We start from the raw sequence: 13,197 nt of genomic DNA on the forward strand, positions 1-13,197 counted from the left end.
ATCCCGCCCTGCAAACCCCCCCAGCCCCAAACTGGGGCTCCCTCCCCTCCCTGGCACCTCCCGCCCCTCATTTGGCCCTGGGGGTGCTGGGGGGGCAGGATGAGACCCCCGGGGGGGGTGTGGGGTGTGACAGGAGCGGGTGCTGGGCCTGGCATCGTCCCCACCCTGCCTCACATCCCCCTGTCCCCTCGCAGCTCTGCTGAAGTGCACTTCCCGTGCCCCTGAGCTTTTCACTTGTGCCGAAGCCCCGTTTGAATTTCCCCTTTCCCCATCCCATCCCATCCTCCCCACAGCCCGTTGTTTGTAAAACACCCCAAAACCGAGCAAATAAAACCGTGTGGACAACCAGCCTGGAGGCACTGGGGGTGCTGGGGGTGCTGGGAGGGTGAGGGTGGCAGGTCTGGGGTGGGTTCTGCCCTTCCATGGTTGTGTGGGCAGAAAATGGGGGGAGAGAGAGGGGTCTGGGGTACCCGGGAGGAAAGGGATGAGGGGGGATGCTGGCCAGGCAAAGGGGGCATGGATGGGGCACCGAGGGGGTAAATGGGGCACCAAGGGGTGAGTGGAGCACTGAGGGGGTGAGTGGGGCACCAAGGGGGTAAATGGGGCATTGAGGGGTGAATGGGGCACCAAGGGGATGAGTGGGGCACCAAGGGGTGAGTGGGGCACTGAGGGAGTGAGTGGGGCACTAAGGGAGTGAGTGGGGCACCAAGGGGTGAGTGGGGCACTAAGGGAGTGAGTGGGGCACCAAGGGGTGAGTGGGGCATTGAGGGGTGAATGGGGCACTGAGGGGGTAAATGGGGCACCAAGGAGTGAGTGTAGCACCAAGGGGGTAAATGGGGCACTAAGGGAGTGAGTGGGGCACTGAGGGGGTGAATGGGGCACCAAGGGGGTAAATGGGGCATTGAGGGGTGAATGGGGCACCAAGGGGATGAGTGGGGCACCAAGGGGGTAAGAGGGGCACCAAGGGGGTGAGTGGGACACCAAGGGGTGAGTGGGACACCAAGGGGTGAGTGGGGCACTAAGGGAGTGAGTGGGGCTCTGAGGGGCAAATGGGGCACCAAGGGGGTAAATGGGGCACTAAGGGAGTGAGTGGGGCACTGAGGGGGTGAATGGGGCACAAAAGGGGTGAATGGGGCACCAAGGGGGTGAGTGTGGCACTAAGGGGGTAAATGGGGCACTAAGGGAGTGAGTGGGGCACTGAGGGGGTAAATGGGGCACTAAGCACCTGCCCCAGGTGCCATCGCCATGTGCCCAAGGGTCTCTCTGTCCATGCCCAGGTCCTGTTTGTGCCCAGGGCAGGGATTCCAGGGCTCTCTCCTGGGGCAGTGGGGCCTCACCCCTGGCTGGTGCCAGCCCAGGTGCCAGCACACGCCCTGAGGCGGGCGTGGAGCGCTCCTGGCTCCTTGGCATCACCTGTGGACTTTGGCTCAGCCCCAGGGTAGAACAGGCTCAGCTCACCTGCCCGGAAGCACAGAGCAGCCTGGCAGCCACAGGCACAGCCCCTGTGCCCAGGCCAGGCAGTGCCAGCCCAGCAGGAGCGGGCACCGAGGGGTGAGTGGGGCACCGAGGGGGCAAATGGGGCACTGAGGGGTGAATGGGGCACCAAGGGGTGAGTGGAGCACTGAGGGGGTGAGTGGGGCACCAAGGGGTGAATGGGGCACTGAGGGGTGAATGGGGCACCAAGTGGGTGAGTGGGGCACCAAGGAGTGAGTGTGGCACCGAGGGGGTAAATGGGGCACTGAGGAGGTGAATGGGGCACCAAAGGGGTGAATGGGGCACTGAGGAGGTGAATGGGGCACCAAAGGGGTGAATGGGGCACCAAGGGGGTGAATGGGGCACCAAGGGGGTGAGTGTGGCACTAAGGGGCAAATGGGGCACTAAGGAGGTGAGTGGGCTCCAAGGGGGTGAATGGGGCACCAAAGGGGTGAATGGGGCACCAAGGGGGTAAGAGGGGCACCAAGGAGTGAGTGTGGCACCAAAGGGTAAATGGGGCACTAAGGGGGTGAGTGTGGCACTAAGGGGGTGAATGGGGCACCAAGGAGTGAGTGGGCACCGAGGGGGTTAATGGGGCACCAAGGGGTGAATGGGGCACCAAGGGGATGAGTGGGGCACTGAGGGGCAAATGGGGCACTGAGGGGTGAATGGGGCACCAAGTGGGTGAGCGGGGCACCAAGGGGGTGAATGGGGCACCAAAGGGGTGAATGAGGCACTAATGGAGTGAGTGGGGCACTAAGGGGGTAAATGGGGCACCAAGTGGGTGAGCGGGGCACCAAGGAGTGAGTGTGGCACCAGGGGGGTAAGAGGGGGCACCAAAGGAGTGAGTGGGCACCAAGGGGGTAAATGGGACACCAAGGGGTGAGTGGGGCACCACGGGGTAAATGGGGCACTATGGGAGTGAGTGGGCACCAAGGGGGTAAGAGGGGCACCAAGGGGGTGGGTGTGGCACTAAGGGGGTGAGTGGGACACCAAGGGGTAAGAGGGGCACCAAGGGGGTGGGTGAGACCCCCAGCAGCCACAGCTGGGCTGAGCTGGGCTCTGTGTGACACCAGCGCCGTGTTTGGGTGCCAGTGGGGCTGGCAGGAGTGGGACCGGGACAGGGCTGAGTGCCTGGCACGTGCCAGGAGGGAGGGCAGTCCTGGGCATGGCAATGCCACCCATCCCACTGAGATCCAGCCACATCCAGGCACCAAGGGCACCGGGGACGCCGTGGCACAGCCCTGCCCTTATCCTGGCAGCTGCCAGAGGTGCCCAGAGCGGGTGGCACGTCCCCTGCTGCAGGAGCTGGGGCTGGCAGTGCCAGGGCTGCCGTGGCAGGAGGGCAAACACGGGGTGAGAGGCCCTGTGGTGTGAGAGGAGAGCCTGGCACAGGGCTCTGATGCCATCCCCTGCTCTGGGGCGCACAGGGTGAGGGCAGAGCTGGGCACGGAGGTTCTGCTGAAGCTTCAGGGCTCCTCAGTGCCCTTCATGGAGGGGCAGAAAGTCTGGAGCAAGGGCTGTGTGTGGCTGCACGGCCACACCACCCTGGCACATTGTGGCGCTGGCACATGGCTGTTGGTGCATCAGGGCATCGGAGCCAAGGGCAGCCCCGGGGCATGGGTGACACCAGCACAGGAACGTGGGCACAGGGCACAGAGCCCAGGGTGGTTCCTGGAACCCCTCAGAGCTTATCAGGGCCCTGCAGGCGCCTCCAACCCCCCACACCCCGGGGCTGCCACGCCCCGGCCGGCAGAGCCCGGCCCTGGGGACATGGGGACATGGGGACATGGGCACCCCGGCCCTGCCACCTCCATGGACCGTGAGTGCAGCGTGCTGGGGGCTGGGGGCAGTGCCAGGCGCTGGGGGGACGCTGTGTGCCCATGGCCATGCAGGGATGGTGGCACTGAGGGATGGTGGCACTGAGGGATGGTGGCACTGAGGGGGTGCAGGGATGGTGGCACTGGGGGTGTGCAGGGATGGTGACACTGAGGGATGGTGGCACTGAGGGTGCAGGGATGGTGGCACTGAGGGATGGTGGCATTGAGGGTGGGCAGGGATGGTGGCACTGAGGGATGGTGGCATTGAGGGTGGGCAGGGATGGTGACACTGAGGGATGGTGGCACTGAGGGTGTGCAGGGATGGTGACACTGAGGGATGGTGGCACTGTCTGGAGTGTGCAGGGATGGTGACACTGAGGGATGGTGGCACTGAGGGTGTGCAGGGATGGTGGTGGCACTGAGGGTGTGCAGGGATGGTGGCACCATGCAGGTATGGTGGCACTGAGGGTGCAGGGATGGTGGCACTGAGGGATGGTGGCACTGTTTGGGGTGTGCAGGGATGGTGGCACTGTCTGGGGTGTGCAGGGATGGTGGCACTGTCTGAGGTGGGCACCACAGGGGCATGGACACGTGCTGGGCCGTTGGTGTGCACCAGCCCATCCTGGGGCAGCCCTTGGCTCAGGGTGGGCACAGGGTGGGCACAGGGTGGGTCTGTAGCCCTGTGCAGAACCCCCAGACTGGGAGAACACTGGAAATCACCCCAGATGTCTCATTATGGGGGGATCCCGTGCCAGACTGTGGCAATGCCATCTGCTGTGTGCCCAGCAGCTCCCACAGTGCTTGGCTGGGCTGGGGGCAGCCCAGAACAGGGAATTTGGAGCCCCTGCAGCCCCAGAGCTCCAGAGGGAGCTGAGGGAGGTGAAATGTTTTGGGTGCAGCTCTGGGAGGGGCCGTTCTGCTTGCGTGGAGCCCTGATAAGAGCCCAGCTGGTTTCTGTGCCCTGCTCCCCTCCGGTGCCAGCGCTCCCGATCCCTTCCAGCCGGGATTTCACACCCTCAAACATGGTGAGAGGCGTGGGCAGACGGTTGGCATTGTCCTCGTCATTGGGGGCAATAAAAGAGCCGGAGTGAATCACAGCAGGGGAATTAACAGGTAAATTCAGCTGCAGGAAGAGGAGCTGAGGCGCCAGGGCTGGGCACAGGGCTGGGCACAGGGCTGGGCAGCAGCTCCAGCGGTGAAACATCGCCCGGGGCTGGCCAGGATGTCCCAGCTAATGAAACACACGTGCTCCTGCCCCAGGAAAGGTTTAAAATGCTCCTGGCTGGGAGTTTTGTGGGAGGGAGAGGATGGTGGATCATCCTGGCAGGGCTGCAGGGCACCAGAATCGCTGCAGGAATGAAGGAGGCGGGCACAGAGCGCTGGGGGTGAGCCAGGATGCTCGGGGTGATGCAGGGAACACCTGCCTCACCTGGGCCGTGGCGCCAGGGCTGTCCCTGCTGTCACCGTGGCCTTGCCCCAGTTTTGCTGCACATTCCCAGGAGGCTGTGAATGCCCGGGAATGGTGCCCAGGGCTGCCACACCCCGGCCTGCCAGGGCTCACAGGTGAGGGCAAAGCCGTGGATAAACCCCAGCAAATATGGCACAGGACGTGGTGCTGCCTGTGGTGGTGTTCACAGGGGGGTCAGCGTGAGGGAGGAGATGAGGATCCAACTCCACATTTCAGAAGGCCTGATTTATTATTTTATTATATATATTATATATATAAAACTATACTAAAAGAATAGAAGAAAGGATTTCATCAGAAGGCTGGCTAAGAATCGAAAAGGAAAGAAGATGAATGATAACAAAGGTTTGTGGCTCAGACTCTCTGTCTGTGCCAGCTGATTGTGATTGGCCATTAATTAGAAGCAACCACATGAGACCAATCCCAGATGCACCTGTTGCATTCCACAGCAGCAGATAATCAATGTTTACATTTTGTTCTTGAGGCCTCTCAGCTTCTCAGGAGGTAAAAATCCTGAGGAAAGGATTTTTCATAAAATGTGTCTGTGACAGTGCTGCCTCCAGGCACAGCCTGTGTGCAGGTGACATGTGTGCCACCAGTTCTGGAGCCGGGATGGCATCTGGGATGAGGTGGCAGTTGCTGGCTCATGGGGACCCACCTGTGCTGCCCCTCCCTGTCTGGGATCTGCTGTTCCAGGCCTGGCCCCGAGGCTGGGGCTGTTCCCTCCTGCCCTGAGTGCCAGGGGGGGTTAAAGTCCCCTCGTTTTATGAGCCATGAAAGCGTGTTTATGACCCCAGTTTCTAGAGCTGGGCTATTTGGAGGCTCCTTTCTGTAAATGGCACAAGGAGATATTCCATGCAGGAGTGGCCCTGGCCTGGCACAACCTTTCCCTGCCCAGGATTGGAGCTCCCTCCCTGCCCTGTGCATGTGGAGAGGCCAAGGCTGTTGGTGCCCAGCTGGATGTGGTGCCACCAGGAGCTTGTGGCTTTGTGGCTGAGGTCCTGCTGTGTGGGAGCATTGGGGTAGCACTGTCAGGATATGGATGGAGATGAGAGATCTCTGCAGCCAGGGCGTGGAATTTGGGGTTTATTGCAAAGGGCCGGGGTGCAGGGCCCTGCTGGGAACTGCCAGGCACAGCTCAGAGCAGGCCCCAAAGAGGGAGAGAGAGATAAAGAGAGTGGTAAAGAGAGAATGAGAGAGTAAAAGAGAGCATCAGAGGGTGAGATTCCCGTTACAATACAATAAATCTTCTTCTGGTATTGGAATTTGGGGTTTATTGCAAAGGGCCTGGGTGCAGGGCCCTGCTGGGAGCTGCCAGGCACAGCTCAGAGCAGGCCCGAGAGGAGAGAGGGGTAAAGAGAGAGAAGGCAGGAGCGTGGTAAAGAGATGAGAGAGTGAGGAAGAGTAAAGAGGGTAAAGAGAGAGTAAAAGAGGACGAGGTTCCTGTTACAATACAATAAATCTTCTTCTGGTCGTGGAACTTGGGGTTTATTGCAAAGGGCCAAGTGCAGGGCCCTGCTGGGAGCTGCCAGGCACAGCTCAGAGAAGAGAGAGGCAGAGAGGATGAGAGGGTAAGAGAGTAAAAGGGGTAAGAGAGGGAGGTTCCCGTTCCAATACAATAAATCATCTTCCGTGTTGAATATTCTGATTCTCACTAACCAATCTAGTACAATATACAAATCCCTCAGCATTTCCATACAGCCTATAAGAATCATTACATTACCATACCGTGTTACATTTTAAACCCTAAAAACTCCTCTTTGGGCCCATTCTGCCAAGCTGTAGGGTCTGCTCTGACCCTTGGGCCTGTCTGCAAGCAGAGGGAATTGTTTGATCAAAAGGGGATTACCTTCAGTCAGCCACACCATTGTTTTACAGTTGTTCAGTAGCTAAAGTATCTCTAAGCTTGCTTTCATTCAATCTCACTTATAGTTTTCATATTCCCAAAATCTTTTGCCAGACAATCATATTTATCAGGCTTTCCTGTTTCACCTTCCCCAGCACTGCTGCCTTTGGTGGTTCAGGCAGCACTGAGTGCCCAGGCAGGTTTGGCTGAGCTCCCTCAGAACCCAGCCAGGCTGGGGGACAGAGGTGGGGTGGATTTCTGTGCTCTGTGGCAGCTCCTGTTGGGAATTGGGCTTTGTGTTCTGGCTGTGCTGCCCACACAGGACAGGCTGGTGTGGTGAATGAACCTAATTAAGCTTTGAGTAGGCCAGAGTGGAGGGTGGTGGCAGCTTTGGTTGCTGTTAGTTGCAGGTTGGCTGGTCCTTCTGGGCCTGGTATTTTCTGTCAGGAAAGGTCAGTTAGGTGAGAGGCAATGTTTTGTCCTCTGTTGAGGAAGTTAGTTATGCTTAGTGGTGGATTAAAGGGTTAAAGTGTCCTAGGGATGTGGAGAAGTTTGAGAGAGGAGTTTGTTTTGTGAGGATGAGTGTTTGGGCCACTTTTGAAATTTCTAGGGATAGAGCTTAGAAATTCCATGTCCCAAGGGCAGTGGAAGCAGGCTGGGAGAGGGGCTGCATCTCCACCTCTGCTCCTTGTGCTGTTCCTCATGGCTGCTCTCCCCTCCTGCTTGCAGGGCCAGCCAGGTCGAGACCCTTGGCCTCTGCTGAACTGGGACTCTGAGGGTGACCTCAAAACCGAGCAGCAGCCCCTGAGTGGGACAAGGTTGGCACAGCAGTGACAGCTCCCAGGAGATGGACAGGGTCACCAGGCACCTCGTGTTCCAGCAGCCACAGGCCTCGCACAGGCACGACTCCCTGGCAGAGCTGAGGGCCAGCAGTGATGATGATGTGTTCAGCTCTGCCCAGCACAGCAGCCAGAGGGTGGAAAATGGCTACAGCTGGAAGAGGAGGTCCCAGTCACCCTCGTATTTCCTGGAGGGTGGAAGAGATGTCTGGACCCCGTCCCCAGACAGGGAGTCCAAGCTGGAGGTGGTGAGATCAGGAAGCCTGTACGACCTCCGGGCTTACAAGGGTGAGAGGAAACCCTCCAAGCTCTATGATGACGAGGAGCAAGACCTGTACAGGGTCCCTCCACCCAACATCTCCCCTGAGAAAGCCAGGGAGCTGGAAGATGAGAGGAAGGAGGTGATCCGCAGCCAGGCCATGAGGAAAAGCTCCACCATAGCGGAGAGGTGGAGCTCCATGGATGAGCTGGGCTCCATCAGCAGCCCAGCTGAAGGCAGGCACACAGGCAGTGTCCCCACCAGCTTTGCCATCTGGTTTGACAAACCCTCCCCAGGCAGGGCTGCAACGCCCGTTGACCCTGAGAATATTGACACGGAGCAGATCAACTTCTCTGCGGCTCGGCAGCAGTTCCTGATGCTGGAGAAGACCAACCCCGGCTCGTTTTTCAGCCCAGGGCAGCAGGCCATGTCCCCAAGGCCAGAATCAGTGACAAAAGTCTCCAGAGAAGAGTGGTACAGCCCTGAGATGGCCACAAAGGGTACAAGAGGCTACAGCAGTGCTGGTGCATCAAGCCAGAGCGGGACAGACAAGAGCCTTTACCAGGTTTATGGTGTGTCCTCATACAAGACACCTGAGCAGGAGGAGGTTTATACTCCCAGAAAATCTCACACAGAAAGATCACATCCCATTGGGAAGGTGTCCATCCTGACCAAAGCAGGGTCCAGAGAAGACCTGGACTCTGGCTTGGGTGAGATGTACACTGAAACCACTGCAGGCTACGCCAGTGATGGAAGCACCTCCAACGAGACCCTCAACGTGGATGTGAGGGCCAGCATCAACGGGACGAGGGTCAGCAACGAGACACCCATCGAGAGGGAGATCCGCATGGCCTTGGAAAGGGAGGAGAACCTCTGGAAGGAAAGGGGCATCCAGCGGCTGACCTCCAGCAGCGAGCTGGTGGAGATCCAGACCAAGCCTGTCCTCAACATTCACGCGTCTCCCGGGCCGGGCAGGAAAGGGAAGGACAGAGGCCGCGCTTCCCTTTACGTGCAGAGGGAAATCGAGCAGGAAACGAAGCGTGAGGAAGATCTGAAGAGGCAGGGGAGGCTGCTGGGGGCCTACGACAGGGGCACGCAGCAGGAGCTGGAGGAGCGCAGGAAGGTGTTCGAGCAGGAGGAAGCCCCCCAAGAGAAGCCCACTCCCCTGAAGCGGGCAGAGGAGAGGAGGAGCTGGCTTAAAGAGTTTGTGGTGGAGCAACCCTCAAGCCCCACAGAGGACAGCAAGGCTGGGAGAAGCATCCCCAGCTACACAGCCAGCATCGCCCACTTCCAGCTGTCCCAGCCGCGCTTCAGCGCCAGCGAGAGGAGCCGGGAGCTGCCCTCGGTGTCCCCGCACGCTTCCGGCACCGCCAGCAAATGGGGGAGCGAGGATTCCCGGGGAGGAAAACTTCCCAGCTCCACCCAGAGCCCCACCAGCGCTGCTGTCCTGCCCAGGGAGTATTTGAACGTCTCCTTCTGGAAGCCCAAGGTGTCCTTCGTGGAGGACATGGGCACGCAGAGGAGGGAGGATGGCCGCGAGGAGCAGTACCGGCTGCGCACCGGGAAGCCGCAAACGTCGGCGCTGATCGAGGAGGAGATCAGGAGTGACCTGCAGAGGGAAGAGGAGCTGCAGGAGCAGCGGAGGAGGCTGATGGACACCTACAGCAGTGCTGCTCCTCAGGAGGGCTCTCGCTCTCGGCACAGCTCTGGTAAGGGAGCTCAGGGGCGGAGAAATGATTTGGTGGGATGGCTGTAAGGATTCCTCTGTGCTGGTAGCAGAATTTTATACCAGCTTGAACTGCTGCTGAGGAGGGATAGGTTCTGCAGGATTCCAGATGCTCAGGTCTTGATGAGTTTTTGTCACACTACAGCAGCAAACAGGGCTGGAAGAGCTCCCGATCTCAGCACAGCTCTGGTAAGGGAACATAGGGACGGAGAAATTATTTGGGATGGGATGGCTCTAAGGATTTCTCTGTGCTGGCAGCAGAATTTGATGCCAGCACACTGGAGTCAGCAGAACTGCTGCTGAGGAGGGATAGGCTCTGCAGGATTCCAGAGCTGCTCAGGTCTTGATGAGTTTGTGTCACATTACAGCAGCAAACAGGGCTGGAAGAGCCCAGCTCATGCATTTTACTCCTTGTTCCTTGACTGGGCCCCAGGCATGGGGTCCAGGCTATGACCAAACCTGCTGGACCTGCTCTGGAGGCAGGTTTGGGGCAGGGGCCTGACATTCCTGTGGGTCCCCACCCCCTGGGAGTGGAACTGAGGTCACCCCCCAATGCTCTTTCTCTCACAGCTGCCTCAGGTGCCAGTGGCAACTACTCCGTGTCCGAGTCTCCTGTCTCCTCTCCTGCCTCCCACCAGCCGGGGATCCTGGGGCTGATCTCGTCCTTCACCCCGCTGAGGGTGACCAGCTCCTCCCAGGGCAGTGCAGAGACCCTCACCCCCGACTCAGCACACTCCAGCCCCTTCGAGGAGCGGAGGAGGAGGGTGAAGGAGGATGGAAAGGTGAACATGCCAAGTGCTTGGGGGGCTTGAGCTTGGGGGAGGCTGGTGGCTCTGGGGCTGGAGGTGGCTGCTCCTGACTGATGCAGCTGCTCAGCTCTGGTGGTGGTGGCACCATCAGAGCCAGGCTGCTGTTCAGAGCTGCCAGCACTGGGTGGGACTGCAGAGGAGCAGCACCTTTCTCCTGTGGGGAATCCTGGTCTGGGATGTTCCCCCAACCCCAGGGAGCGTTTAGCTGCACGTGCTGCCTTCCCTTGCCTCTCCTGTGCCCCAGATCCAGCAGCCTGTGGATATTCCCCTGCCAGGCTGCCGTTATCTAATCGTGTTTTCCTCTTTTCACAGTACGCAGGCATCGAACCCGTGGACAAGGTCAACACAGAGGTAAAGCCCTGACACCTCCCACCTTCTCCAGCTCCCCACACTCCTGGAGGCTTTGTGGGATGGACAGGGGGGACAGGATGGTCCTGGGATCACTCAGGTGGACACTGGGTCAGCAGAGAGGTTGGACAGGATGGTCCTGGCTCACACAGGGACCATTTGGGTGGACACTGGGTCAGGCAGGATAGACTGGGGAGCTCCCCTCACTCCTGGAGGCTTTGTGGGATGGACAGGGGGGGACAGGATGGTCCTGGGACCACCCAGGTGGACACTGGGTCAGGCAGAGCAGATTGGGCAGGATGGTCCTGGGACCACTCGGATGGACGCTGGGTTAGGCAGAGTGGGTTTGGGAGCTCCCCTCACTCCTGGAGGCTTTGTGGGATGGACAGAGGAGGACAGAATGGTCCTGGGATCACTCAGGTGGACACTGGGTCAGGCACAGCAGATTGGACAGGATGGTCCTGGGACCACCCAGGTGGACACTGGGTCAGGTAGAGTGGGTTTGGGAGCTCCCCTCACTCCTGCAGGCTTTGTGGGATGGACAGGGGTGGGACAGGACGGTCCTGGGATCACTCAGGTGGACACTGGGTCAGGCAGAGCAGATTGGGCAGGATGGTCCTGAGTCCTGGCTCACACAGGGACCATTTGGGTGGACACTGGGTTAGGCAGAGTGGGTTTGGGAGCTCCTCTCACTCCTGCAGGCTTTGTGGGATGGACAGGGGTGGGACAGGACGGTCCTGGCTCCCACGGGCACCACCCGGGTGGACAGTGGGTCAGGCTGGGGAGCCGGCAGGGGGAGTGGGAGCAGCTCTGCAAACCAGCTCGTTGTGAAAGTCTCTCCTTGACAAAGATCCCGCCCGTTGTGGTCTCTGCAGGTGGTGGAAAGCACCCGAGTGTTCCGCCACAAGAGCGCCATGGCCCAGCGCTGGGAGGCGGGACAGTACGTGCGGGATGAGGACTGAGGGAGCCCTCAGCCATGGGGGCTGGCCCCGCTCACAACCGCCTGGTGCATGACCTAAATGCTCCATCAGTTCCACCCACCGCAACAATCAGAGATGTGAACCCTGCTAATCAATCTGGTTTATTGTTAAACTGATAATCCTTCCATGCAATAGATCAGCTCCTTCCTCCTCCTCCTCCTCCCTGCGGGGTGGAGGAACACTTTTATTTTTTTTTTTTTCTTAAGAGGGAAAAAATTGGATCAGTGTCTTTTTAATCACTTCCGCCTGGAGCCAGCCAGGTGAAATCACCCGATAATTCACTTTGCCCCTCGGGAGCTGTCTCAGGCTTACAAAAAAGCTGTTTTATTTCTCAGTGGTTTTAGGTTTTTAAGTACCGCAAGGCTGAGCATTGCCTTGGGGGCACCTGGACTGAGGCCTCTGGATCGGTGTTGCCGTGGGACTTGGGAATCAACATTGGTTTAACTCCTGTGATCCATGGAGATGCAGCAATGGAATATAAAAAAAAATAGACATAAATGCTGTTTATTTTGCTAATTTATTAAAGAGTTTTACACTCTCTCGGTATTCCAGGCCTGTTCTGTCCGCCTGGTTTTGCTCTGGTGTTTCAGATGAGCACCGGGATCCCACCGGGCGGGCTTGGTAACACCGGGGTCGGTAGGAGGAATGGCTGCGCGGGGCGGGGGCGGCACCGGGAAATGGCACCGGGTGGGCTTGAAAGTCCCGTTCGACCCCACCCGCGCTGCCCCCGTGCCCGTCCGGCCGGCCCCGCTAGGGGGCTCCCGGGCAGCGCCCGCGGCTCCGGTACGGACCCGCCGGGACCCCGGTACCGACGGTACCGACCCCTTCTGCAAGCACTGACCAAGGTCCGGTTCGGACCCGTTGGGACCCCGGTACCGACGGTACCGACCCCTTCTGCAAGCACTGACCAAGGTCCGGTACGGACCCGCCGGGACCCCGGTACCGACCCCTTCTGCAAGCACTGACCAAGGTCCGGTTCGGACCCGTTGGGACCCCGGTACCGACGGTACCGACCCCTTCTGCAAGCACTGACCAAGGTCCGGTTCGGACCCGCCGGGACCCCGGTACCGACGGTACCGACCCCTTCTGCAAGCACTGACCAAGGTCCGGTTCGGACCCGCCAGGACCCCGGTACCGACAGTACTGACCCCTTCTGCGAGCACTGACCAAGGTCTGGTTCGGACCCGTTGGGACCCCGGTACCGGCCCCCTCCACAAACGCTGATGGGGGTCCGGTATGGATCCACTGAGACCCCGGTACCGACCCCCTCTGCAAGCACTGACCGGGGTCTGGTATGGACCTGCAGGGATCCCAGTACCGACCCTCTCAGCAAATGCTGATGGGGGTCTGGGACAGATCCACTGAAACCCCGAAATGGTCCCGCCGGGACCCCGGTACCGACCCCACTCTGCTGACGGGGGGGGTCCCGGTGCAGTCACTGACCGGGGAGGAGGAGCCCCAGGGAGGTGCCCGGGTGCTGTGACAGGTCAGAGCAGGCACACGGTGCAACCCAGAAACGGGGACAAAAGAGCCCAAACTGGGGTGGTCTGGGGTCTGAGGGAAGCAGGGAGCAGAGCTGTGACCGTAGCTGGGTCACCCGGGACCAGCAGGACAGCTCTCAGTCTGGTGTCA

General features: G+C 59.7%; 1 protein-coding gene across 1 annotated transcript; it reads left to right on the forward strand.

Moving 5' to 3' along the window:
- The first annotated feature begins 3,235 nt into the window (after positions 1 to 3,235).
- MISP (mitotic spindle positioning) lies at positions 3,236 to 12,103 on the forward strand. The gene is made up of 5 exons (XM_058040884.1): positions 3,236 to 3,295; positions 7,334 to 9,411; positions 9,999 to 10,210; positions 10,550 to 10,588; positions 11,461 to 12,103. The coding sequence occupies exons 2-5, from the start codon at positions 7,452 to 7,454 to the stop codon at positions 11,545 to 11,547; spliced, it is 2,298 nt and encodes a 765-aa protein (XP_057896867.1). The 5' UTR covers positions 3,236 to 3,295; positions 7,334 to 7,451; the 3' UTR covers positions 11,548 to 12,103.
- The last annotated feature ends 1,094 nt before the right edge of the window (positions 12,104 to 13,197 follow it).

This window comes from Melospiza georgiana, chromosome 26 (genome assembly GCF_028018845.1).
Source record: "Melospiza georgiana isolate bMelGeo1 chromosome 26, bMelGeo1.pri, whole genome shotgun sequence".
Classification (NCBI taxonomy): Eukaryota; Metazoa; Chordata; class Aves; order Passeriformes; family Passerellidae; genus Melospiza; species Melospiza georgiana.

Bases quoted from the DNA above. Each gene is read 5' to 3' on its own strand.
- MISP (XM_058040884.1), top strand. From the start codon at position 7,452: ATGGACAGGGTCACCAGGCACCTCGTGTTCCAGCAGCCACAGGCCTCG. The intron at 10,211-10,549 runs GTGAACATGCCA...CTCTTTTCACAG, and splicing joins GGGTGAAGGAGGATGGAAAG to TACGCAGGCATCGAACCCGT. The intron at 10,589-11,460 runs GTAAAGCCCTGA...TGGTCTCTGCAG, and splicing joins TGGACAAGGTCAACACAGAG to GTGGTGGAAAGCACCCGAGT.